Genomic DNA, 27,095 nt, shown 5'->3' on the forward strand with positions numbered 1-27,095 from the left:
TGTGGGTGATGGCGGTAACTGAGCATTCAATAAGGAATTTCATCATCTAGTAAAGCATACCAGTGAGTCACTCAAGGCAGGAAAGTGGTCTCTCACCAGCTCTTTCGCAGAGTCCTGGGAAGAGCTGCACAGAGAGATGCCCGTAGTCTGGAGGAACAGCCATAAGCAGATGGTGATGGGGAGAAAACCTCCTGAAATCTTTAAAGGACTCTGTCAATTGGACAGATCACACAAGCTGGGTGAGGAAACCAAAGTGGAGAGGTGCATGATGCAGGTCTCCAGACCACATAGTAGTGAAAGTAAACACTGAGTGGTTTGGGTCTATTTACTAATCCTCTGTCATGTTGCAATGACCACACAGTCACAAACAGCTAAATCGAGCATGTCTTAGAGGCCTGAAAGACAGCATGCCATAGGTCCGAGTGTCCTGTGCAGGGATTAGCCTTTCTGCCAGGAGATCAGCTGCTTCCCAGACTTCTCTGAGCCCTCTCTGAGCCAGCCAGGTGCTCCTAACCAGGATTCACAGAGGCAGTCTGGATGTCACAGCATCCTGAGCAAGGTGGCACCTCTGGGTGCAAGAACCTTCCTGTCCTGGAATCCAGGATTCACCTGGAAAGCACTCCCTGTCTGCAAAGCTACCAATCTAAGTCAAGGAAAGTCAGCACCTGGGGGAAGTTCAATAAGCAGCTCTGTCACTGGAAATCTTAATTAAACCCAGTGTCCTCTTCTGTATCTGTTTGGTCCTCACGCCGTAGATGATGGGGTTGAGCACAGCGGGCACCAGGATGTAGACGTTTCCCATGGCAACACGGACCAGCGGAGCCAGGCCTCTCCCAAACCTGTGCACCACGGACAGCCCGATCAGCGGCACATAGAAGGCCAGGACCACGCAGATATGGGCAACACAGGTGCTGAATGCCTTGAGCCTCTCCTTCCACGACGCCAGCTGCAAGACGGCCCTGAGGATCAGGACGTAGGAGATGCAGATGAGGAGGACGTCCAGCCCCATGACCAGCAGGATGGCGGTGAGACCGTACACCACGCTGGGGGTGGTGTTGGCGCAGGCCAGGTTCATCACGTCCTGGTGCAGGCAGAAGTCTACCTGGGGGCATCAACTACAGATTACCTGAAATGGTGAGTTCCCAAAGGGAGAAGTAGTCATCAAAATCATCACATTTGAGTATATCTCTATTTCTGAATAAAATGTCATTGAGATTTGTGGTTTCTCTTTTATTGAAACATTTCATGCCCTTCCCATTAGCCCTGTGTGTTGAGCTGTATGGTCTGAGCAGGATCGTTCGCAAGATATTGTAGTGCTGTAAAAGCCTGTTTCTAACAGTGATGTAGGTTAGATTTTTCAAGAGAATTTGGGAAGCTAAGCTTGCCTGCACCTAGTGGGTAACCCAACAACACCAGCATCAGCTTGACACCTAACTCGTGCCAGTCTCCTTCTGGGGTGTTGCTCTTTGCTCCACTTTCCTGCCAACAGAAACCCACATTTTCAAGGCGTAGCACATGAAACCCAGTAATAGGCACCATAAATTTTATCAAAACTCCTTACTACCTGTTTAATTTGCCAGATTTTTCTTTTGTTTGGCAATTTCAGGATCATTTCAGCTTTAGAGGGGTTGAAGTGTTCTGGTTCGCTAAGTCCTGCATCTGCAGTGCATGAATCATACTTGAAAGAAATTGTTCAGAAAATGGGATAGACTGCTGGCTGGGCTACGATATGAGATATCATAACTCAGTATAAGTGAGATAAAGCTCTCCAGAAAACGAGCCTGAACAGCACATAGAACACCCAGTGCTTTGGTGTTTTTTCCAAGTCCAAAATTTTGGTCAGCTAGCACAGAGACAGTTTCCCAGCAAATGCTTACACTGATACCAATAAAATCAACAAACCTGTAACCCATTTAGGGACCTACTGAGTGGCAGATGGTATCCAGGCCATCTTGTTTAATAGCTGCCAACAGCTCCACTCATAGTGAGCTTTTCTAATCCTTTTTTTTAAACCTGTTTATGCTCCTGGCATTTACAGCATTCAGTGGCTGTGAGTTCCACAGTTTCTTGTACTTTTATTTCTTACAGTTATTTCTCTCCTGAGCCGTTCCTTTTCCAAGACAATGAATTTTCATCTATTTATTCTGTTTGTATGGAAATTGTTCCATGACTGGGATCATTTTCTGTCTTTCTTATTTCAACTACATCTCTTTTTGAGCTGAGATAACCAGAAATGCATATAGCATTTCAAATGCCAGATTCATACATTGGCAAAATGATTCTGCTCTTTCCTCCTTCCTTAACTGTTACTCCTGCTGTGTGTGGTTGTGCATTCTGGGCTGACCTTTCCAGAGACTGATCTGCAATGCCCACAAGAGTTTCTTCCCTAAGTGGCAATGGGCAGTGCACAGGTTGTCCAAGAAACTCCAACTCCATCCTAGAAGAATTCCCTGGTGCTCTCAACTTTTCCAGTCAGAGGTCTTCAAGAGGGGAATTGTGGGGAGCGAGGCTTGCACAGGGTGTGTGCGTGGTCCCCACACTGAAGAAGGTGCCGTTGCAGGGCTTGGATGGGCTCGCACTGAAGTCAGGACGTGGAATAGGGCCCTCACTGCTGTGCACTGGAGGAGCGTTGCAGATGTGGGGGACAGGCTCTGCTGCAGTGTGCAATGGCCTCCACTGCCCACGGAGGCACACCTGCTTTTGAGCACTCACAGGGTTAAAACGCAGAAGTGTTTGGTAGCAGACGCTTTTCCCCACTGCTTGGCAACAGGAGAGTGTTGCCAAGATCCCATATAAGCACCGAGGTGGAGTGAGTCTGGGAGGCCCCTGTGCTGGGCATGGAAACCCAGCGGGCAGGGACTCTCAGACCTGAGCCCTCCTCACGCATGGTGGAGGTGAGTGTGCATCTCAGCTGGGGGGGGATTGAGAGGGCTGGACCATGATCTCATCATGCCCATTGGTTTCCATGGAGGCAAGATGCCAGGGTCTCTCATAGCTCTGGAGATCCGTGTCACTACAGAGCCAGGGAACCACATCTGCCGTCCGGGGCTGAGCCAGCCACAGTCAGCTCCTGTTTGGGCTCATCCGTGAGAGCAGTAGCTCTGGGCTGCCTTGGGTCAAGTCTGTTTCAGTTTTGCTTTAGGATGAAACACAAGTTTGCCCCATCTCAAGCATCTCTCCCTCTCCATGGGCTGAGATTCCCTTCTCCCTTTCTGTCACCCCCCCTCCCCTGGCTGGTGGTACCCAGCAAGGTGTTTGCAGGGTCTCCCATCTGCCCTCAGGAGCCACCGCTTCCCAGGACACAGGGAACAGCTTCCCAGGTAGGTCTCATCATTGTTGTTCCTGGACAGGCATCTCTGCCTTTGCTTGAAAGCCTCTTCCTCGCCATGATGCTCTGCAGGACTGTTCTGCCCCCCCGCCCCCCCTTCCTATACAACCAGCTTTTGGGATGGTCTCAGCCAGGAGCACATCCTGATATTAAACAGTGGCTCAGTTTCCCACCTTAGTACCTGGACAGGTCTGGAGCAATGCTACTGCCTTGACTGGTTTGCCTCCAGGTTTGATTGTGAAATTGAGAAACATGGGAAGAGTCCTGCCACGTACCTGCACTCTGAAGCCTACCTCCCATCTTACATTTCTCTGCCTTTCTGCCTCTCTTCTTTGCTCCTTCAGACAGGAGACCTGGGAGAGGAAGGTCTCTCAGGAAGAGGGTTTGTGTGTATTGTGCGTGTGTGTGTTGGGGGGAATCAAGGGGAGAAAACAGTGGTGGTAAAAACTGAAGGCAAGCAGATGAAGACAAAGGGGAGAGGAGATGAGCTTCATACTCCTGTCTATTTTATGAGTCCCCATAAAGTGTGTCGATGTGATGATCATGGCGGGGCTATGAGTTACAATCAGAAGGCCTGACACTTGACTTACTTGTGTAGGCTAAACCTGGGGTTAGTTTAGTGATAAGGTGCTGGTATGGATTTGGTGCAAGCTGCCAGTATTTATACCTGCTAGTGACACCTCCAAAAGGCCCCACATGATCTTTGAATACAGGTTAGTTACATCCAGACCTGGTCAGTGCTGTCACATTCCTGTCCTCAGTGGAGTCTCTTGGAACCCGGGCACCAGGGTACCTGGGACAGGGCAGGCAATGCAGCAGCCAGCAGTTCCCCAAAGGCAACTAGGTGATCTTCAGAGGTCCCTTGTAACCTCAATCATTCCGTGATTCTGTGAATCTTATAAAAAAATTCCCATCTGGCTTTCCGGTTGTTCATTTCAGACTCTCCAAGTCTCTTTTCCTTTAGACCAAGTTTTTCTGAGACATCTCTGAAATCCACAGCTGGCCACCAGCCATGCCCTAACCCCAGGCACCCAGCATAGGAAGTGTCCTAGCCTGTCCTCCTCATCTCTGGGGACTGACACTGCAAGTGTGCTCATGGCCTTCATTGAAGTCCCAGTGCCAGTTTTTGTGACTGTGCACCAGGCACAGGAAAAATCCATTGCCTGCTGGTACAGCCAAGCACAACTCTTGGTAAGGCCAAGGTGGGAACTTTGGAGTGGAGTCTCAACAAGTTTGTGAGCCAGCAGTGAAGATGAAAATGCACAGTTTGCAAGATCTGGCATGTGCAAGGGTGTTCTCCATGCTAGCAATGGATACCCATATGTCCACTTCTCTACAGCTCCTTTGTCATTCCAGGAGGGCTTTTTGCTTGTGTACAGACAGGGTCTTTGATGTCCGTGCTGCTTTCAAATAACAACATTGCTTTTAGCCCTAGGGCACAGAGCTGACAGCATCAGCATTGTATCATAATGCTTTCCAATCTCACCGTGGACAGCCCAGCCGTATTCCTCCTGACGGGTATCCCTGGGCTAGAAAATGCCCAGTCCTGGCTCACCGTTCCACTGTGCACCATGTATATGGTTGCAGTTCTGGGGAACTGCACCATCCTCTTCATCATCCACACAGAGCCCAGCCTCCACCAGCCCATGTACTATTTCCTGAGCATGTTGGCCCTCTCTGACCTGGGCCTCTCGGTGTCCACCATGCCCACAATGCTGAGCATCTTCCTCCTCAACTCCCGGGAGGTGAACATCAACGCCTGCATCGCCCAGCTGTACTTCATCCACACGTTCTCCCTCATGGAGTCGGCTGTGCTGCTGGCCATGGCCTTTGATCGCTTTGTGGCCATCCAGCAGCCCCTCAGGTACGCCTCCATCCTGACGGACTCGACTGTCCTCAGGATTGGGCTGGCGTTTGCTGTAAGGAGTGTCTTTATGGTAATGCCTACCCCTATTCTCCTTCGCCGGCTGCAGTTCTGCCTTCCCAATGTCCTCTCCCACTCCTTCTGCCTGCACCAGGATGTCATGAAGCTGTCCTGCTCTGACAGAAGGATCAACAGCATCCTTGGACTCTTTGTTGTTGTCTCCACCATGGGCCTGGACTCTGTGCTCATTGTCCTCTCCTACATCCTGATCATCAGCACGGTGCTGGGCATTGCATCCCAAGATGAGCGTCTCAAGGCCCTGAACACCTGTGTCTCCCACATCTGTGCTGTCCTGATCTTCTACATCCCCATGATCGGCATTTCCATGATCCACCGGTTTGGGAAACATGCTTCTCCCCTGGTGCATGTCCTCATGGCTGATGTCTATGTGCTGGTGCCCCCAGTGATGAACCCCATTGTGTACAGTGTGAAAACTAAGCAGATTCGGCGGCGGATACTCCTGAGATTTCAGAGGCAAAGATCCCTGGAAGAACACTAACCTTGTGTTAGACGCCATTATTCAAACAGCTTTGCTGGTAAGAAGATATTTTTGTCCCGACTATTTGTTTCTATTTTCTTGCTCGAGTTTACTGCCCCACACCTCTATTAAAGGCACCATGGGAACATGCCCTATGTACTTCTGGACCATCCTTTCACCACCTTGGCCTGGAGGAGGACATTTCTTCTTATACCCTGGGGGCCATGGCTCTCCTTGCTCCTGCTGGCCTCTAAGGTATGGTGAAGGGGGTACGCAAGTACCGCACTGTTCGCTGTGTGTTGTTGCACCCTGCAAGCTCACAGGTGTCATGTCATGGCCACGGGCAAGGCTGGGAAAGAGCAGGCTCATGCTCTCTTGAGATCCCGTATAAAAACATAAGAGGGATTATAGCAATGCTTGTCAATAAGGCATAAGAGCTCCCGAAGAGGTTTATTTCTGGGTGGCTACTAAATAATAATACAGATGTTACACAGAATTGGGGAAAACTGAGAAATTTCCAAGTTTTAGCACTTTATTTAAACTACATGTATTTAAACCCATTCAGGTCACTGTTGCAAGGTACTAATGAAGCACCTTGTTTAGAAAGCAAGAAGCTTGATGTAAGAAGAATGTGCATGTCTGTATGAAATTTGAGGGTGAAAAGTAAGAGCCACCATCTCCTCGTGCTTCAAATCATGCAGCTGTGAAGGGAAAGGAGGAATCTGAGGCTTGGAAGCAGTGAATGTTGCTTAGGCAAACTGGAGTTTGGGAGGTGATCCTCCCCCTCTACTCAGCCTTGGTGAGGCTGTATCTGGAGCACTGGGTCCAGTGCTGGGCTCCTCAATACAAGAGAGACATGGAGCTACTGGAGCAAAGTCAGCAAAGGGCTACTAAGATGATTAAGGGACTGGAGCATCTCTGCTATGAGGAAAGGCTGGGAGAGCTGGGCCTGTTCAGCCTGGAGAAGAGAAGGCTGAGGAAGGATCTTATCAATGTGTACAAGTATCTGAAGGGAGGGTGTAGAGAGGATGGGGCCAGACTCTTCTCAGTGGTGTCTAGCAATAGGACACGCGGCAACGGGCGCAAACTGAGACACAGGAAGTTCTGTCTGAACATGAGGAAAAACTTCTTTACTGTGAGGGTAACAGATCCCTGGAACAGGTTGCCCAGAGAGGTTGTGGAGTCTCCTTCCTTGGAGATATTCAAAAGCCGTCTGGACACAATCCTTGGAAACATGCTTTAGGTGGTCCTGCAACCCACCTGAGCAATTCCTGTGTTTGGCAAAATTCTTCCTTCTGCTTTTCTGCTCTGTGTCTTTGCCCTGTAATGATGAGGTGGTGATTCATCCAGAATTCCCCCTAGAAACTTTCTTTAGACTGAAGATCACAGATCTACTCCCACCTGCACATTTTTGCATGCAGGTAGCACACGCAGGCTGTGCTCTGTGTCACACCTCTGGGCTCTCTGCAGATGTTATTGCCCCATCATCCCCTTCACACAGTGTGTCGGCTCCCAGCTTCTCGCTCCTCAGTGAGGTCCCACTGTTCGGCCAGCCCTCACCCTGCTGCCCCTCCGGTGCTCTCCCGTGGTCTCGCAGTGCCTCTCTCAGCTGGAGCACTTGTCTGCCTGCCCACCCTGCCCATCCTCCACATTTGCCTCCCCCCTTGTGTCCTGCCAAGCTGGGTTTATGACTCAGGGTAAGGAAAGCTCCCCACAGAATTGCTCTCTGCCTTACCAACGCAAGTCAGAGCAGGACCACAATAAGGGGCTAAAGCTGTTGTAGGTTAATTTTAAAAATAAAATTCCACTTTCCAGTTTTTGTGATTTTGCCTCTTCTGCTTTTCCAGCACACTCTTTTAAGTATTCAGCTCAAAACTTGCAGGCACTTGAACACCAGCCCCATCATGGTCATCCTGCAAGTGGTTAAAATTGACCTGTACTGCAGGAGGTCATGGTTTGCCACAAAGCTACCAAGGGCCATCAACAGGAGCACAGAGGACTCCATGAGCAATGCTGAGTGGATGAAGAAGAAAATGAGTGAAACATTGCACCTGATTTCCCTGCAGTTGAACAAGTGTAAACCCAGCATAATATGTACTGAGGACAAACACAGACTGAGTTAGTGATGGACAACATGGCCAAGAAAGAGAACATGGGCTTCAGTTCTGTCTTTTTGCATGAAGGATGATGCTGTTGCCAAGAATTACAGTGAAATATACATAGCGGAAAAGGCGAGCAACCCAGAGGTGAGAAATCTTCAGACCTGGGAAACTTGTCAGGGGGAAAAATGCAGGTCTGATCTGGTGTTCTTGAATGCTGACACGAGTGCTATGCAGATTTGCTTGAGTTCTTAAGCTGTAAAATGAAGAACAATGCTTATCAAATATGCTATTGTAGCTAGCAACAGGAATTTAGAGGCAAGAATGAAGCACAAAGAAGGAACAATATATTCTGCTTTGATTTCCTGAGCTCAGACCCTGTCTGGCTTAGACCCAGCCCTACCTCACTGAAGCCAGTGGAAATATTTACACTGACTCTAGTAGTAAAGAAAAGACTTCTGTATTTCAAATTCCCCATCACCTGCATTATTACCACTTGCAATAGTATTCACAGACTCATACCCTGTCATGCTAGGCCCTGAACAGCTGCCATAACCAAAAACATCTGCGCTCCTGAAGGGTTCCTGATCTGGTCTGTCACAGACATGAACAGGTAGTGTTTGTGGAGGAAGGAGGTGGAGGTAGATGCCTTCGTCCCATCACAAGGAGTCATGTTACCTTACACAGAACAGCCGCCTTGGGAAAGGGTAAGGTATGCACTTTTAGTTTCCAGGGCATTTTGAAGGTAAGAGTAAAAGATGGCCTTGTCAAGTCCAAAGTGAGCATATTCCTGCTTAGCTTAAATTCTGCATTTTTGTGTCCATAGTATAGCTTTCAATTCAGCTGTTTCCCATCCCTGCGCTCTGCAGCCAGTACACAAGATATGTTCTGCCACAAATAAGCAAACCTGAAACTGAAAAATGTATTCACAAGACACTGTCTTGGAATAGCTTTTTTCATCCCACAGTCCTGCTGAAGGCCCTGCTTCACAAGCAATAAATCCAAGGTGCATGTGAGGGGGATACGCTGGGTACACCACAGGAGAGCAGCTGATCTCGACTGTGAGCTCTTCGTTTGCATCTGTACAGCACCTGGTACACTGTGGGTACAGCCCATGGTGGGAGCTAGTCCTGGGGATGAGGCTGAACATTTGGAAACGGGCTCTGCCTCCAGACCTGTCTCCAGGAGCCCAGAGCTGTGGAGCAAAGGGCTGCTCAGCTCTCTGGTGGGCTGAGCACCATGCTCTGCACCCAGCATTTCAGCATGCGCATCGAGCCACTTCACTGTGCTTCCCCCTCCCTCTATGGGAACACCATTGACAATGGAGGAAATTTCAGAGAATTTCCAGAATTCTGGAAAAAACAACTTCCCAAGTTGCTGATAGACCTGCACCTCATAGACAGAACAGCAGGAAGACAAAGGTGTCAGGGCCAATTTCAGTGCTGCAGAGACTGGATAAAATTCAGGCTGCCCTGTGTTATGGGACACCCTTACCTGTCATTTGGTGTGCAGCACTGTGAAATAACTCCGCTGCTTCTGATAATTTTGTCTGTGCATCTTCATTTAAACGTGTCCTCCTGCACGCGTAGCTCTGCACTGTGACACAGTTCTCAATCTCCTCACCACGCCAGCCACCCAGCACACCAAAATATTCACCTCTCGAACAGGGTTCTTGAGACAGAGAAATGAAAACTAGCTGAACTGCTGGGCTCCAAGAGCTGGGATTGGCAGCACCAAGTCCAGCTGGAGGCCGGTCACCAGTGGTGTCCTCAGGGGTCAATACTGGGTCCAGTTCATGGTATGTGCTGCTGTCACTGTCTCTTGAGTATGTTAAATCTGGAAAGCCATAGCAAGGTGGTTAGAGAACTTCTGGTAATGGCAGACCGGGTTTCCACGGCCTCCTGGGCAGGAGGAGGTCTGATTTCCACCCTCGTGAGTCAGTGGAACAGGCTGCATTAAACAGTCACTCATCAAAATGCATAAACAGTCTTGGATCGAGGATTAGTCCCATTGCTGGGCTACAGAGTCCTGGTCTTCTCCCCTCCTTTCTCCTGGCTGTCTATAACTGTGGACTGGGGAAGTGCCATGAGAAGGGTGGACATGCCCACCAGCTAGGTCAGAGCACATGCCTGGAAAGCCAGAAAGTGAGTGGACCTCTAAAGCTGGGGAGGCCCAAAGGGACTCCAGCTCCCTAGGAGAGTACTTGCGGGAAGTGCAAAGATATCTGCCGTAAAACCACCTGGTCACCCCACATCAAGCATATCCCAGCATCAGAGGGGATGGTGCATGCAGAACACCTTCTTTCCCTCTTTTAAAGTCTTCCTCTCACATTTATAGCTTGCTCGTTGTGCACTGAATATCCATTCAGTTATGAGCACTGGCACATATTTGTCAGTGCCTACGGTGGAGAGCATTACACGCATCCCTCCCCAGTCCTGCCCCTGCACTCTGCCCCTGCAGCCATGCCTGTGCTAGTGACTGCTGGGACCGTGCTGCACTCGGCGCTGCTGGGGTATCTCGGACGTGCTGCTGTGGCTGCAGGACCAAGCCCCCGGGGCGATGCAGACACGGGAGCTGCCTGGGTGTCAGTCCCACATGAGCTAAGGCTTGGCATGGGCTTTTACCCCTGGGAGCTGCCAAGAGAGCACAAGCTCTGGGCACGCACTGCTGGGGGGCTGCAACTACCCAAGCTGAGGTGAGGGCTGTGGTGGGGCAGGGAACTGCAGTTAGATACCTCTACTGGCTTTAAACAAATGATTGACTTGCCAAAGGTGGGCTCACTGGGCAAGGAATTTAACCTCAGTCCTACGAGGCAGCCATTAGGAGGACGGGAGGAAGCTGGAGAGCTGGTAGCAGCCTTTGGTCATCCTGGCCAGGACCTCGTTAGCTGCAGGAGTTTTGGAGAGGCTTGGAGCTACTCTGAATTCAGCTGGTTGGCAGCTTTTCTCAAGCAATCCAGCTCAACAGTTGGGCCCAGTCCTCCAAGGACGGGAGGTGGATCCTCCCAGTCTGTAACCATGGGGTGCTACAAGTGGTGCAAAGACAGGTGCAGGGTCTCAGCATCCTGCTGGGACTCCTAAATGTCAGCACCCACTTCCTGCCCCCAAGCTCCCTCCTCTGACTCTGATGCAGGGTAGCAGTTTTGCAGGAAGACCCCCTGGCAGTGTGCAGTCATGCCTGCACCAATCCAACAGACAAGTGCGTGTTTTATGCTTCCAGCATGCCTGTCACACCTCACCCCCAAGCACCAGATACAGTGTGGGGAAGGTGGGTGAAAACAGCTGATACCAGCCACTGGGCACACCTGGTGCAGGTCTTTCGGTCAGCCAGCACGATGAATACCAAACAAGACCTGGGAAGACTATTCCTGCTGTCACTTACAGCGTATGCATGATTGCATGGAGAAAGGGAAAAAAATTCTTCAGCCTTTCTCTTTATTGCATGTACAGATGTGCTCTGAGATCTGAGTTAGCCCAGGCAAAGTTACCCTTACAAGCTGTCTTGTCTTGGAATTAAGACGACTGGTATTTCCCAGCTGCACCATGGATGGAGGTGGGGCAGAGTGGGGATATGACCTTGTCACCTGAAGAATACCCTGGCAATGCGGGCTCGTATCTGCTTGGTTTTCACACTGTAGACAATGGGGTTCATCAGGGGTGGGACCAACAGGTAGACATAACCCATGAGAATCTGCACCAAGGGAGAAGAGCTCCCCCCGAACCGGTGTATCATGGACAAGCCGATCATGGGCGTGTAGAACAGCAAAACGGCACAGACATGGGACACACAGGTGTTGAGGGCCTTGAAACGCTCCTCCCGGGAGGCAATGCTCAGCACGGCTCTGAGGATCATCATGTACGATAACAGGATGAGAAGCGAGTCCACGCCAACAGTAGAGACGATGACAAATAAGCCATAGATGCTATTGACTGTGATATCGGAACAGGCCAGCTTCATGACCTCCTGGTGCAGGCAGTAGGAATGGGAGAGAACATTGTCCCGGCAATACTGAAACCTTTTAAGGAGGAAGGGGAGTGGAAATATCAGACCCACACCTCGTACCATGAATGCTAGTCCCATTCTTACTATTCTAGGAGTGGTTAAGACAGATGCATACCGCAGCGGGTTACAGATGGCGACGTAGCGGTCAAAGGCCATTGATAAAAGCACAGAGGATTCAATGAAAGAAAGCGAGTGGATGAAGAACAGCTGGATGAAGCAGGCATTGATGCTGATCTCTCTGGAGTTAAACCAGAATATACCCAGAATGGTAGGCATGGTGGAGATGGATAAGCAAAGGTCTGTGAGAGCCAGCATGGAAAGAAAGATGTACATGGGCTCGTGGAGAGTCAGATCTGTTTTTATAATAAACAGGATGACAGAATTTCCCAGCATGGAAATAACATACATGGAGAAGAACAGGATGGAGATCCAGAGGTTCATGGCCTCCTGGCCTGGGATGCCTGTGAGCAGGAATACTGTGGGCTTCATCTGCGTGTCATTGAGCATGAACATGGTACATGGGATGGAGCTGAACTCCTCAAACTGTGCTTCCTGCAAAGGATCACAAGAGATGAGCTGATATTTGTTTGTGCTGTCCCACTGCCAATGTGAATTGAGGCACTCCAGAGGGCTCAAGGAAAAGGAAGTAGGCAAACCCAAAATCTTGGGCTTATGCTGTCGGTAAAAGATCTGTAATGAACCCTGGCCTGAGATCCCCTTGTTTCTCAAATACCTGGTGCTACTGACTGAGGAGTTTGCTAAAAATCCCATAATAAAATAAAATGAAAAATAATCCCCTCAGGGAGAGGTTTCCCTGATGAACTCTGGGTGTTATGTGGAAAAGCAGGAAGGTCTACAGAACCTTTCCAAACATAATTCCTTTGCTGTACACATGTTCATCACAAATGTGCAATGAAAGAAAGGTGTTTTATTCCACATATTCATCCTGCCTTAACCTTATTTACCCAGGCGTTTCACTGCCTCCAGGATGAGTGAATATTGATTGTTATGTCTCGAGCATGGCTATGCATTACAAACAGAATTTTTTAAAAAAGTCTTCTCTAAACTTGTGGTACCCAGTTCTGCCATTTCCTCCTGATCATCTGTCAAGAAGAGGTCAAGGTTCTGTCTCTTGGGGGACTAGAAGTTAACCTGAAGAATATCTTTCTAGATTCATTGATTCCAGTAGACTTCCTCTAGGTTTATATAACAAATCGGAACCAGTCCATGCCAGCAAGGCATTTATTAGGGTGTAAATCTGAACAAGACACTACCTCCTCTGGCAGCGTGGTGGTTGTATAAATACCTGTCTGTTACAAGGCAGTAAGGAGAGCTACTTTGACTGGTGGGCAACATTGCCAGTGCATGAATTCCTCAGGCAGCCTTGTAGGACTGGTATTTAGCAACAGCATGTGTCATTGTGCACAACGAACAGGTTCCCTTTGCTGCACCTCAGCACCCCTTTTTGCCAGAACTTAAGTCAGTAATTTTGCTTGTCCATGGGCTTTTAGCTAATACCGCACAGAATAATACCTCAGGCTTGTATATGACATTTAAAACAGCTCTAGTCAGATTCCAAGAGACAAAACTATGCAACTACTTTGTGAACAGATATTTCAAAAGCTCTACTTGCATAAAAAATGCTTTCAGCACGTTTATTTAATATCCTTTTCAGACAAAGATATTAGAAAGTGAAGCTACTAGTATTCTCTCCATATCTTGTCTTTCCCATACACTTCTTTCCTCTTTCTCTGACACGTTGGAGAACTGTGAGAATGAATCAGATCCTGAAAAGGATGCCTTATTGTGAAAAACTCTAAGGAGCTCAGTCTACTGGGTATATCAAAGTGAATTTGAAGGTCTGAGAAATCACAAACTAGAAGTCTTTACTCAAGAGACAAGACTTCAGCTCAGTCCTCTTCAGCCTAACTACCAAGATACAAGAAGATGCAATGGTGGAAGTCTGAAGCTAGACAAATTCAAATTAGATACAAGACAATGCTTCAGTTACAAAATTGCAACAATTCCATTAAGGCTGGCTGAATCACCATCACCGGTGATTTTTTTCTTAATGAATATTGGAGGAGGAATTGGGCGAAGGCTTGTTTGTTCCGCACCATTTATTTGGAAGGTTTTGTTCTCTCTAATTTAAACCAGCTGAACTCAAGGCCAAATGTACAGTCTTGGTGAAGATGAAAAACAGGAATACTTGTGCCCTATTGGGTCTTATAGAATGCAGTGTTGAAACAAGTGCCTGGATTAGCATACCCATAATGCATTGAAAGTTTTGTCTGTGACACTGTTATTACAATGAAAAGTCACAGGATAACATTTTGCACAAAACTGGAAATATTTTCTTTGCTCTCTGATCTTTAGGACACCTTTTTTTTGATCTAAAAGTGACCTCAAATTTTGTGCAAGGTTGATAAAAAGGCAGTTCTGAGAGACTGCATGAACTCTTTCCAGCAGAAAAAAGATTGGTGACTCCCTGCCAATAGCAGTCCTTGGCGCAGCGGATGTTTGGCTGTCTTCACTGTCCGTGATATCAGGTGAAGAACAAAAGACCATCTGCCAAGTGCTACGCGGTCTGCTCACTGAAGTGTGCTAGGATATGGCTCTCTAGGATGCTGCATGCAATACTTAACATCTCCTATAATTCAGCTGTGCATTTGTGGACAGAGAATTTCAAATATTTGATCTTTCTGGAAAGAACTTCAATATGCACAATACACACAAAAACGTGTTTGAGAGCTCAGTCTGCATACAGCGTGTATCATCTTGGAACTCAGCTGTGAGAGGTGAAGCAGCTTTGTTTTAATTTAGTAGTGCTGTACATTGCTTGACCCACAGCCACAGAGCAGGGTAGGCAGGAGCCAAGTGTCTACTGTCAAACCTGAGAAGAGAGTCCATGGATGGACCAAACCCTACCGTCAAACCTGAGAAGAGAGTCCATGGATGGACCAAACTCTAAAAGCAATGGGTTCTGTCCACTGGTGTGCAGCTGAGACTTATCTTACTCGGGCCAAGGACGTGCCCTCCTTGCAGCACACAGACACTGGAGAGTTGCGGCACCAAGCCCCTGTACCCGTGGGCACCACGTGGCATGGGTTGACCAAGTCCACAAGTCATGAAGGGATTAACAGAGCTGGGCAGTTCTGAATGCTTGCGCTTGCCCAACGGAGCATTCTGCTAGGGTTTAGACCTACTGCTCTCTCCTGGCATGTTAACATGGCCTGGTTACTAGCCTTTGCTTTGCTTTTAAAAGACATAAAAGTAGAGGAATCTGCTAACCTACCTAATTCTGCTGGAAGGGAGCAGTGACTGTCACCCTGGAGGACTAGGAGCTGTTGCCGAGTTCATCCTGGCTGCAGGCAGGGTCCACTGAGGGCACTGCGTAGCAGTGTCTATGAAGCAGTGTCGTGCATTTCTATCAAGTCCATTCATCCACCTGAGACGCTCAGCTGATTGCTTTTGTGTGGGTCTGTTTCAACCCTCCTCACTGCCTGTGGTGATTCCTTGGGAGCCAGAGGAAAGGTGATGACACCAAACAGCCTGGCTGGGACTGCTGCTGAGTGAAGCCATTCCTGGACACCTGCCTTTTATCCTTGCTCCAGCTCCCAGGGATTAACCACGTGTCTATCTCAGGGGCAAACAGGCTCAGATGTCAGTGATGCGGTGGCTATCACCTGCTCACTGCCTCTTGGGGCATCCACAGCTGCCTCAAAGTCTCCAGCTGGAGGTAAGTTGCCCAGTCCAGCATCTGCATCCAGTTGTACTGTCCAGACTTAGAAAAAACTTTCGGGGCCCTGTGGAGCCCAGAGAGCAAGGCCTTCAGCAAGACACATAACACCACCATACCCTCTTGACTTTGCACCCTTGCCAACCTCAGGCAGGGTCCAAAGCCATCCGCATCCCAGCTGAGCAGTCATTCCTGGAGCAAAACCCTAATCCTCCCACAAAAGAGGACTTCGCCCAGCGTGTGAGGGGCTGGACGGGAAGGGAGAGTAGTGCATACGGCTGCATCTCAGGCTTCGGTAGAGGTGTCACATTCCTCACACAGGCAACCTTTCCCTAGGTACAGTTAGCAATTGCACCTTCATCCCACAGTGCAGCTGAAATTTAAGATAAACTATTTCTATTCAGCTTGTATTATTTTATTATGAATCTTTCTGCTTAATAATCTGGAGCTAAGAATGAATTCTGTGGATGATGGCAAGGACAGAAACAAAAAGCCAGAGCCACATGGGAGATGCTTTTTGTGTTGTTTTATTATTAGATGTAGGCACCCATACCATATATATTTGTAGCAATACCCAGAGCTGAAAGTGCAGATAGAGACCAAAGCTGTCAGCCCAGAGAAAAGTCCCCACTGAACAATACTTTATAACACAAGTATACCACATTTCCTCACTCTGGTGGTTCACCCAGTAAAACATTTGTCCTAAGCCCAGAGGAATATGAGTCTGGTATGTACCCATGCACGTCCCTTGTACTTCTTTGTGCTGGTACCTCTCTCCAGGAGATGACTGTGCACAAGGTATGGTGGAGGCCAGCAGTCCCATACGCATGTGGGTCACAGAGCTAGCAAGGATGGCTAGAGGCTGGCTGCCAGTGTTCACAGCTCGTTAAGTCACGACACAAATTGCATCCACCGCTTGGCCAGGAGCAGAGCCCCTTCTTTCTGCCCTTCCCTGGCTATGGTCAGCATGCGCACAGCGCTGTCCTGCTCTGCAGTCTCTTCAGGATCCTTTGCCGGATCTGGGTTATTTTGACGCTGTACACAATGGGGTTCAGCATGGGGGGTATGAGGACATAGGTGAAGCCCATGAGGATGTGCACCAGCGGGGAAGCATGCTCCCCGAACCGGTGGACAATGGTCAGTCCTATGAGGGGGATGTAGAAGATCAGAACAGCGCAGAGGTGGGAGACACAGGTGTCAAGAGCCCGGAGACACTCCTCCCCAGAGGCGATGTTCAAGACTGTCTTCACGATGACGACATAGGAAAGGAGAACGAGCAGTGAGTCGATGCCAAATGTGGACAGGACTGCAAAGAGGCCATAGATGATGTTGACTCTCCTGTCTGAGCAGGCAAGATTCATCACGTCCTGGTGCACGCAGAACGAGTGGGAGAGGGTGTTGACTCTGCAGTACCGCAGCAGCCGGAGGAGGATCGGGGTTGGGAGCACAAAGAGGACACTCCTGAAAAGCATCACCAACCCCGTCTTGGCAATCCTGGAACCAGTCAGGATCAGGGGGTATCTGAGTGGGTTGGAGATGGCAACAAAGCGGTCGAAAGCCATAGCCAGCAGGATGCCGGACTCCACGCAGGACAGGGAGTGGATGAAAAACATCTGAGTGGCACAGGCACCGAAGCTGACTGCTCGGGAGTTGAACCAGAATAGGCGGAGCATGCTTGGCAGGGTGGTGGCGGTGAGACACAGGTCTGTCACAGCCAGCATGGCCAATAACAAGTACATGGGCTTGTGCAGGCTCCGCTCTGCCTGTATGATGGCCAAGATGGTGCCGTTACCACAGATAGCCACAAAATACATCAGGCTAATAGAAATGGCAATCCAAGGGTAAACATTTTCCAGGCCAGGGAAACCAGTCAGGAGGAACAGCAAAGGCTTGGAGCTGCCATTAGTGGGCATTGCTGGACAGGTCTTTCCTCAGCCAGTGTCACTGGTTGCTAATCTGCAGGTAAAACAACATACTGATTAGTTAGGAGAAAAGGTCTCGTAGGAGGAGATTTCAGGTTTCTCTGCAGGGGAACACATGGCCAAACTTGGTAAATTATTTCAGGGAATTAAGAACATGAGTCACTTGACCGATCTAAGTTACCAGCTGCTTTTCAAATCCCCTCTCAGCATTCCCAGCCACCTGTAATGCTAAAACCCTCTTTATCTAACTCAGAACAGGCAAACACTCCCCCACCCATTTCATTTTTTCCTTCCTCAGGGTTACTGTGCACTGAGAAATGACCAGTTCCGATGGCAGCTCCCATGCATAATTTATTTTAAGTGCAAGCAATCAAAGCCTTGAGGTTAAGAGAGTCACTAGTTTAAGTGAGGTAGCAAAGCCAGTCCTTTTTCAGGGTGAGACCTGAAAAATAGTGTCTGGGGAAGAATCTCAGGGCTAGGTAACGGTGGACACATCTGCTCTCCTGACACCTTCCAGGACGCTGCAGTGTCTCTGGGCCCTTAGCATCCTCACTGAAAGGGAGCTCCTGCCCTGGCAGAGTCAGGGACGCCTGGTGACAGTACCACTGTGTCTTCCTGGCTGAGACCACGTCTTCCATCACCCTCTTTTGGCCCAGCCAATATTGTAACAGGAGACAAGAGCAGCAGGATCAGGCTCATGGTCCAGCCAGAACGGAGTTGCTGGAGCTCACTGCTTTGCAGATGATTACATGGTCCTTCTCCATCCCAGGGCACTTCGATACTTTTTTCACTCCCCGCCTAGATGTCTGAAACCTTCCTGCACCCATAATCCTGTTTTCAGGAAGGTTAGCCAATGATCAATCCATTTCACGTGTGTTGTATTGAGCTGGTGCAGCAGTAGAGCATTGCTTCTACAATTTCAGATTAAAGTGACAAGAGAAAGTGTTGCTCATGCAGCATGAGATTATCCTGTGGAACTCCTCAGCATGTGAGGTCTCAAGAATTGAATCTGGATGGAAGAATTATTGTCAGGTGGGGATGCTTCCAGTGGGGCTTTGCAGGGATTTACTCTGACCCATTCTAACATCTCCATTAGCATATTGGAAGAAAATTATAAAATCACTGCTGACAAAATCCACAGATGGCACAAACTTTGGTGGAAGAGTAAACAGTGAGGACAAAGGAGTGCACAGTTATGGGGAGGCTACAGCAAACACACAGCTTCAGCCCTGAGAAACTGGGAAATTCACCGCTGTAAAATCCGTGTGGTTGTACTTCCTAGAAATTGGTAGGAAGTTGGAGAACACTTGGAGTCAAAACAATTTGGGGCTGGAAAACAGTTCATGTCAAAAGACTTAAATAACTGACTATTTTATCTAAGAATAGGTCAAGTGGTGACTCATCTGCAGTCTGCACATATTACACAGGCAGAAAGTGATGGTGGAGTAGGCAGCCACAGATATAACAAAACCTCATCCTTAGGGTGAAGATAAACGAGAGAAATAATGTTAAAAGAAGTAGTGGAATGACTTCTTAAGAGAGTGCAGTATTTTCCATTGCCCAGAGACTTCATCTTAAGGCTGAGTGTGGGACCAAGGTGGGGAGGGAACACGGTGCCCTTGGTATCATTCCAGCCTGGGATCAGGATGTGGCCAGGATGCACACTGAAATCTGTGAGCCAAGATTTACTCCTGGGTGTCACAGATTGCAGAGTCTTCTGCTAGCACCCAGCCCCATTCACCAACTAGCTGAGTGCCAAATCAGAACCATGCATTTTTGCCCCCATTACTCTGAGTACAGTCTTTTGCAGACCTCTTCATTCAGAGGTTTGGAAATCACGACATTTCCCACTCGAGTTTGCTCCTGGCTGGGCTGCCCTCATCCATTCATGCACCAGTTATGTCCCCTTGCTGAGACAGCATGTACTCTTTCCCTCACTCGTGCAATTTCCCTTGCTGCTAAAAATCCACATTTTTCTCATTCAAATTTTCCTGTATTTGCTTTCCCACCTATGCTTCTTGGCATACCGTTGTCTGCTAGACTGGAAAGTCCCTTAGTGCTCAGTACAAATACACATGAAATTTTCCTTCCACAGCTTGGACCTTGCACTTATTGACACCAAACTTTATCTGTCATCAAACAGTGTGTTCTCACAGCTCTGGCCAGCCTAAATGATTGGAAACACAGTACCCTGTCTCTGTTCCTCTGTCACTCCAGACAATAGCTACTGTCCACAAGTCCCAGTCCACGAGTTTAGGGTACGTCTCATTTTCCTGAATGCTGATCCTCTGCTCTTCTGCTCCAATTCATTTTTCATCAGGGAATGACTTAGCTTCAGTAATGTACTTAGCGCCTTCTCCTACCTTTCCGTGGTTATGTCTGGGGTGCCAAAGCCAAGAAAAGTGAATGTAGAAGGTACACACAACTTTCATTAAATACTGCAGAGAAATAACTGATCCTACTGATCACATCACCTCAAATGACTGCCCCATGATGACTGGAGGTTGAAATGCAGCTAGAAATCAGGTACGATTACCCCGTTTACCTGTGCTCTCCATCCATACGCAGGAAGAGCTGTCCGCACGGCGCAGGGAGCAAGCAGAGCAGCCTTCTTGGAGAAAGCGATTGGCAGCACCACATCAGGACAGGATTTATAGTGCAGCTCTGCAGGGATCAGCCGGCACCTTGGGAACTGAAACAGCACCATGAATCATGGTTCAGCCACTTAGTCCCAGCCCCAGGGAAACATGATCCATCCCTGGGCTTGGCACTCACTTTAACCAGGAAAGCATGGTCTGATGGTAGGTCTGACAACTGTTTCGTCATGGCTTGTAAGTTTACCTCTCGCCTTGACTCCAGCTGGGCCTGAGGCTGTGATGTCCAGACCCTGCCCATACACCAAGCATACGAAGGAACCAAAAGCCCCTGTGGTGCTCCCCACCTTTGCCCTTGGCTGTAGGGTCTTGCCGGTAGCACATTATGGCCAGCAATAGTGTACCAGGCAGACAGCCCTGCAGCAGCAGAGACATGCACTGGCAAACACACGCTGCGCGGCACACTGCTGGGAGCGCGTCCTTGCTGGGCTTGCTAGCCTGGCTGCCGGTGTGCCTCTGTCCTGCCGCAGACCAGCTGGTCTTGCAGGAGCCAGCTCAGAAATCTCTGCACTGCTCAGGGCTGTGCAGCACAAGCTGGGTGTCCTTCCTCCATGCCTAAGATTTCTGTTCCATTTTCTTCTTGCCCTTGGACTTTTATCTGTCTGGTCTTTGGGACTGTGGCTGTTTAAAGTTTGGGGTATGGGAGAAATATGACTAAGCAGGGCAGGGGTTGGAATCTGGACCCGTTTCCTTATAGCAGCATCAAGGAGCAACTTCAGGGAGAAGATCACTGGATTTGTAGTGAAATGGATGTGATCAGTCCATCACGTTGCACTGTCAAGCAGCAGCGTCCTGCAGAGGGACCTCTGGGTCCATCTGCAGGCAGGTTTGTCCATGCTGTTCTTTGAGAAGGCAAAAACATCTTACAGAAGACATGTGAGACTGACTTCTAAGGCAGGCCGTGTTTCTCCACATATGCAGCTGTCTCAGTGTCCTTGCACGTTCCTGTATGAAGAGTGCAAAGGGATCCAGGACAGGGCAGCAGTGCATGCAGCAGAAACAGATGTGCTGCAGGGACTTCTGTTGTCTGTGCAGAGACTTCTAGGAGCCCTAGTCATGCAGCTGGGACAGATGGCCTTCTTCCCCTGCCCCGGACCATTCAGGTTCCCCTCAGTCCCCAGAGTTCATGGGCAGTCTGCAAGCACAAGGCCCTGCTCTGCTCTGCTGCAGCACAAGTGGCGGACAGCTGAAAGCTCTGAGTGTTGGGTGATGTCTGTTGTGTGATGGAGCTGAACCACACCACTGTTGTGCAGATCTGAAAAATGGTGAGCTCTGTGCTAAAGCAGAAAAGAGATTCAGGGTGGCTGGCCTATTTCTGGCCATGCTGTGACCTCCCTGGGAGGCGCTGGCCCCTCTGCATGCTCAAGCGAACACTTTTCATCCTTGCCTGATTTCTTCACCGAGGGCAAAATCTGGGCTGATGCTTCAGCAGGTAGTGCTGCAAGAAGGTGTTGCACAGAGGAGAAAGAGTAAGCTTGCTCCCATCCAGGTTCTCCTCCTGCCTCGCACAAAAGACTTGGCTGTGCACAGACACTTCTTGATTCAAGTGCTTTTATCTGGAAAGGAATGAGCAGGCTTGTTTGATTTAAAGGAGATCTGGGCTCAGGGTACTGGGTCAGACACCTCTAGTTTGCGTCCACTTTGTGCATGTTGGTGAGACCTGGCTCTGAACTGTGGAGTCTGGGATGAGATGTGAGCACAATTTTCTCTTCCTTGGATGTCGTCCAGGGTTTCAGTCTGGCTCTGCCTGATATAAATTAGCCATAAGACAGTGGGTAAGGAAGATGTAAAAATACTTTACTGCTACAAAGCACATGTCTCTGCCTGTCCCAACCACTTTCGTGGGTTATTGCAGCACTAGCAGTCACATACACAATATCATAAAAACAAGGATTATGTGATCTCTCAAAGATTCTTGAAGCCTTGTTTTCTGTGGGACTATAAATAGTCACCCCTAAAGTACAGTGGTGCATCAGCCCATCCAGCACACAGGGATACCATCTGTAAGCCTAGGCCAAGAAGGGATGAAATGTCACGCATCTCACTGCAATAGCAGTCGAGCAGATATTCACTTCAGAGCTTCTCAAGGAGATCTGAGCTTGCCCTCCTGCTCCCACCATAGCAGACACACTGGCAGTGCCCGTCCTGCTCTCAGTGCCCTTGCAGGAGATGCCCCTGAAACGTGTGTGCTGGGCACTTAGCATCACGGTGCAAATGTAGGTCAGGTGGACTCAGCTCCACCGGCAGAGGAACAGTGTTCTTGCAGTGTTTGGCTCTCAGCTGGCAGAGAGGGCCAGGAGAAATTATGAGATTTGGGGTTGTTGATGAAAGAGTATTAAGGAGACAACCTTTCCAAGGATCTCTGCTTGATAGCATGTGCAGCTGGTGTCTGGTTCTGCTTGTCACTCCTTTGTCACTTTGTTAATTGGCAGATGTAGTCGGCTGATATTCCTTAATGAACTAGTCAAAAGAAGGGGATGTGCGGTTTCAGCGGTCCTAAAAGTAAGAAATTGTGAACTGGATATTTAAAATCATGCAGCTGCCCTAGAAATTGGGAAATTGCTAGTTTGTAGCTTAAGAGAAAACAAATGCTTTGTGATTCTTTTATGTGCTTTCTTTATTCCTTTTAGGAATCCTCATATCTGATTTGCTCTGCAATTAAGGCAAAAGGTGACTGAAAGAAAAATCTGTGTGTGTCTAATCATCAACACTGAGGGGGAACGTGATCAAAGGGAGCTATCGATTACCACAGTTATTTGAAGAAATCACGTACTGGCTGCAGGTGATGTGCAGGCTGCTGGCCCACTGAACAGCTTCAACATTTACCAGTTTGTGACAAACCTAATAGTCAAATCCCAAATATTCATCTGGGGATATCATAAATGACTGCTCCTTTCCGTGTTAGCATGAGAGTGATAAGGAGGTCCTCTAAGTGCCTGCACTCGTGTGGTTATGGATGTGTCCGTCTGCCTGTCATTCCTTGCTTCCCATGATTTTTGAACTATCTGCCAAATAAGCTTTTAAGATGTTCTGTTTCCAGAAGTTTCATAACAAGCAGCAGCAAGGGAAAGCGAAATTTCCTATTTGTTTTCCTTTATTGAGGGAACAGCTAACAAACCATGGTTGATCAGAGAGCAGAGAATCCCCACAGATGAGACACGCTGGGACTGGGAGACTTCCCTTTGGTGTTTGCTGCTGCTTGTTTGCAGGAGCACCTCTGGAGCTAGAGAAGGATCTGCACCAGCTGCAGTTAAACACCCCTTTGCCAGCTGTAAATGAGTGGATGTGCTCACCACGTGCATGCAGCGTGGGTTCCTGCAGGTCGCTGTACCTGTGGGTCACAATCACATCCTGCAGAGGGGCTGTGCCTTGCGCTCTGCTGCGCACGGAGCTGTGACAAATGTCAGAGTGGGCGACTGAGTCAACCAGGGCAGCTGCCCTGTAAGGGGAGTCTCAACCTCTCCCTGGTCCAGGATTGCTCATGGGAGAAGGGAAAGGAGCTAACCCAGCCATGCAAGGGCATTGCAAACGTGGACAGTGAGATGCTCTGTTTGCCTGAAGTGATTTTTCGCTAATGGTGGAATAGGTCCCTTTGCTGAATGCACCAAGCTGAACATCTGCAGAGGGGCCAAGGGAGCTCGTGCAACGCAGTGTCCCCACTCGTGCCCTGTTCGGGGTTAGAGCAGCCCATGCGTCCCTGCCCTGCTGCTCACTGTCTCTCACATGTGCACCTTGTGCCAGGCTGGTCCCCCCTCAGTGTCTCCCCCAGGTCCCCTGCGCCTGCAGAAGCCGTTTGGCAACCTGTTCCCGTATCTCCTTCATTCTCATGTAGTACAGCATGGGGTTGAGGACCGGTGGGGCGAGGAAGTGGAGGAAGGAAAGGAGGCTGTGAACGATGGCAGGAATAGGAAGGCCCAGGTGGCTGACGAGGGACAAAGCCAGCATTGGAGTGTGGAAGAGCAGCACCACGGAGATGTGGGAGAGACACGTGCTCAGCACTCGGACATGTTCCTTCATCAAGATTAGCCCCAAAACACTCCTCAGGACCCAGGCGTAGGACAAGACGATGAGCACCAGGTCAAGGCCCATGGTGCTGAGCACAAGGAAGGGAGCATACGTGCTCTCCCTGGAGCCAACATGGGCCAATTTCATCACATCTGGGTACAGACAGCAGGAGTGGGACAGGACACTGCTCTGGTGGTACGGCAGCCTTTGGAGGAGGAAAGGGAGGGGGATGTGCAGAGCAGTGGCCCGGACCGCGATCGCAAGGCCGATCTGGAGCTGCCTGGCATTGGTCAGGATGGAGTTGTATCTCAGGGGGTAGCAGATGGCCACAAAGCGGTCAAAGGCCATTGCCAGAATCACGGAGGACTCCATGATGGAGAAAGCATGAATGAAGAAGAGTTGAGAGAAGCAGGCATCAGAGCTGACCTCTCTGGAGCTAGACAGGAATACCCCAAGCATTGTTGGCAGGATGGAGGTGGACAGGCCCAGGTCCGCCATAGCCAGCATGAGCAGGAGTGGGTACATGGGGGTGTGGAGACTGGGCTCTGTCAGTATGATAAAGAGGACCGTGCCATTCCCCAGAGCAGACAAGAGGTACAGAGCACACACGGGGGCTGCCAGCCAGTGTGGGTTGTGCTCGAGCCCTGGGATGCCCCTCAGGAGAAAAGTGAGAGGGGGAAAGATGCTGCTGTTGGCACTGGGACCAGTATCCTGCTGCATCTCCAGCTGCATCTTCTCCTGCAGGGAGGCAGTGCTGCAAGAAGCAGATGTGAACAGTCAGCGGGAGCATGATGGCCTGCAGATGCATCATCTGAGCCATGCTCATGTCCTACAGCCCCCAGGCTCAGCTGTGGAGGAACATCTTGGCTTTTCGAGGCAACCCTTATTGCAGGCTCAGGTACTTCATCAAGTGGCATAGGTTCATAGTAATTTTTGTCTAGAATGCAAAAGTCCACAAATCTCTGTCCAGAATGCAAAAGTTTCACAGAGCAGAGCAAAACTGGGAAATTATCTGCCCCTTTTTTGCCAAACTTTTTTTTCTACATCTGGTGCCCAAAGAGCTGCCTTCACTCCCATTTTTGCATGCCTCTATTTCTTCAAAGATGACAAGAGGTTAAACTACTACTCCTTGCTAAAAAGGACTCTTACTATTATTTATTTACGGAGAAGGTCAAAAGGGCTGCTCCTGGCAGTTCCTAACCCAGCCACACAGATGAGTACCTTGGTTTGCTCAGAAGCACTGCCTGTCTGATAGCACCCACTGCCTGATGCCCGACCCATTTCACAACGCAAAGCAACCAGGCCACCCTTGCTTAGGCACCAGTTTCAGAGGTGCTGGTGGGAATACAAAAGATCCAGCAGGAGCAATACAAAGACATCCCCCCACCTCCCCAGCCCTGTTCAGTCGCTTCTCTCCTATTTCCTAGTTTCAGGAGTACTTTTGTGTGCAACTGTGCCCGACCCCTTATGAATCTGGGGTTTGAGCCACCCAGGAGATGCATCTGTTAAGCATGATCTGATTTGCAAAGCTCTGCCTAACACGCTCCGTGGGTATGCTAGGGCCGAGAAAGCAAAGCCCCCTCGCTAGGGCCAGCAGATGCAGCTCAGCGTTTCCTTTAAAACATTCCTGACCCAGCCGTTAGGGATGGAGAAAAAACTGAAAACAGCCCAGAAGCATCTACAGATCGAGTGGCTATTAAGAATGGGATAGGTGGGGGCTTTTTTGGTGATGTGCGTAGCCCGGCAGGGCCTGATAACGTCGGAGCGGGCTCGCTGGCTGGGAGCGTGCCGGGAGCACCATGCAGCACCGTGTGCGGATGCAGAGCCTCCCTGACGTGCCCTGGTGATGGCGAGCTCTGCCCGGGCTGATTATCCTCTGCCGAGAGGTGCTCTCCAGCTATCCAGGGTGCAGAAATGCAGGCAGCGTGCAGCAGTCCTGCTGAAGAGGAAAGCCGGCCGCTCGCTGGCTCCTGGGGAGTCGTGGGGGCTCAGGCTGCACCTTTGCAGCCTGCTAGCTGGAGGGCAGTGCAGGGGCTGCAGCGCCGGCGCTTCCCTGCGAACATTAACCCAGGGCAGCAGCACACCCGGACAGATGCCAAGTAGCGGCACGGGTGTACTCCAGAATTTGTCATTCCTCCTCTACTACAAGCTTTTCTCTCCCCTCACACTGCACATTTGTTATCCCAGCTGGGGAAAGGACCCCATTCCTGGCTGTCTCTTTGGAAATGGTAAGATGCTGCTGAGACAGGCTGTTAGCAGGACCGAGTGCTGTGTTTGACAGCAGTATATCCTGGAGGACCCGGGATTTGGGAAAGGGCTCAAATGCATTGCTTGGGGTCACTGTGCACGGGAGGCAGGAGCAGGAAAGGAGGGATTCTGAAGCTGTGGGAGGTCTCTGCAGCATTTTCAAAACTGAGAGCTGCCTCTGACCTGCCAGAACACTCCATTTCAACACAGCTGAAACAAAACTGCCAGGAGTTTAACTTTAAATGTCGTTTGCTGCTGTAATAGTGAGAAGAATTAAAAGGAGGGGAAAAAAAGAGCTTTAAATATTTGAAAATGAAACCAGACTTTTTGGAGGAGAAACGATTTAAAATGAGACTTTTTTTTTCTAGTTTGCCAAAAAGGAGGAGGGAGGGACTGACTGGGAAAAAAAAAAAAAAAGCCAAGTGATGGCTATTTTGGTTGAACTCGGGCTAAGGGCTTTCTTTGGCTAAGGCAGACGCAAACAGGCGTTGTTCAGGCTCTCTAGTGAAGGCCTCCGGCAAACTCACCTTGCTCGGGCAGCTGCAAATGATGCAAACGGCCCAGGGAGGGATGAGTGCGTGCAAACGCTGCTGCAGCCACCCTGCCGTGTGTGCACCCACCCCGCATTTACGGTATTTTAGCGTTGCAAAGCCCTGTGGGGCTGGTGGCAGCAGATGGAAATCTCCGCTGCTCTCGG

At 49.5% G+C, this 27,095-nt stretch overlaps 5 protein-coding genes across 5 annotated transcripts; 1 reads left to right on the top strand and 4 right to left on the bottom strand.

Annotated features, from left to right (window-relative positions):
• Positions 1–676: 676 nt before the first annotated feature.
• On the bottom strand, positions 677–1,077 carry LOC135327805 (olfactory receptor 51E2-like). The gene has a single exon (XM_064508475.1). The coding sequence runs from the start codon at positions 1,073–1,075 to the stop codon at positions 677–679; it is 399 nt and encodes a 132-aa protein (XP_064364545.1). The 5' UTR covers positions 1,076–1,077.
• A 3,720-nt stretch (positions 1,078–4,797) lies between these two features.
• Positions 4,798–5,751, top strand: LOC112995003 (olfactory receptor 51L1-like). The gene has a single exon (XM_026119698.2). It carries the CDS (start codon positions 4,798–4,800, stop codon positions 5,749–5,751), a length of 954 nt encoding a protein of 317 aa, XP_025975483.2.
• Positions 5,752–11,408: 5,657 nt separating this feature from the next.
• On the bottom strand, positions 11,409–12,344 carry LOC112995004 (olfactory receptor 51G2-like). The gene has a single exon (XM_026119699.2). It carries the CDS (start codon positions 12,342–12,344, stop codon positions 11,409–11,411), a length of 936 nt encoding a protein of 311 aa, XP_025975484.1.
• Positions 12,345–16,532: 4,188 nt separating this feature from the next.
• On the bottom strand, positions 16,533–17,483 carry LOC112995005 (olfactory receptor 51L1-like). Its single transcript, XM_026119701.2, has one exon. The coding sequence runs from the start codon at positions 17,481–17,483 to the stop codon at positions 16,533–16,535; it is 951 nt and encodes a 316-aa protein (XP_025975486.2).
• A 6,416-nt stretch (positions 17,484–23,899) lies between these two features.
• Positions 23,900–24,883, bottom strand: LOC112995002 (olfactory receptor 51G2-like). Its single transcript, XM_026119697.2, has one exon. It carries the CDS (start codon positions 24,881–24,883, stop codon positions 23,900–23,902), a length of 984 nt encoding a protein of 327 aa, XP_025975482.2.
• Positions 24,884–27,095: the final 2,212 nt, after the last annotated feature.

Source organism: Dromaius novaehollandiae, chromosome 1 (assembly GCF_036370855.1).
Source record: "Dromaius novaehollandiae isolate bDroNov1 chromosome 1, bDroNov1.hap1, whole genome shotgun sequence".
NCBI lineage: Eukaryota > Metazoa > Chordata > Aves > Casuariiformes > Dromaiidae > Dromaius > Dromaius novaehollandiae.

What these genes read in the sequence shown, in the direction of transcription:
- LOC135327805 (XM_064508475.1), bottom strand. Translation starts at nt 1,075, where the DNA reads ATGAACCTGGCCTGCGCCAACACCACCCCCAGCGTGGTGTACGGTCTC.
- LOC112995003 (XM_026119698.2), top strand. Translation starts at nt 4,798, where the DNA reads ATGCTTTCCAATCTCACCGTGGACAGCCCAGCCGTATTCCTCCTGACG.
- LOC112995005 (XM_026119701.2), bottom strand. Translation starts at nt 17,483, where the DNA reads ATGCCCACTAATGGCAGCTCCAAGCCTTTGCTGTTCCTCCTGACTGGT.
- LOC112995002 (XM_026119697.2), bottom strand. Translation starts at nt 24,883, where the DNA reads ATGCAGCTGGAGATGCAGCAGGATACTGGTCCCAGTGCCAACAGCAGC.
- LOC112995004 (XM_026119699.2), bottom strand. Translation starts at nt 12,344, where the DNA reads ATGTTCATGCTCAATGACACGCAGATGAAGCCCACAGTATTCCTGCTC.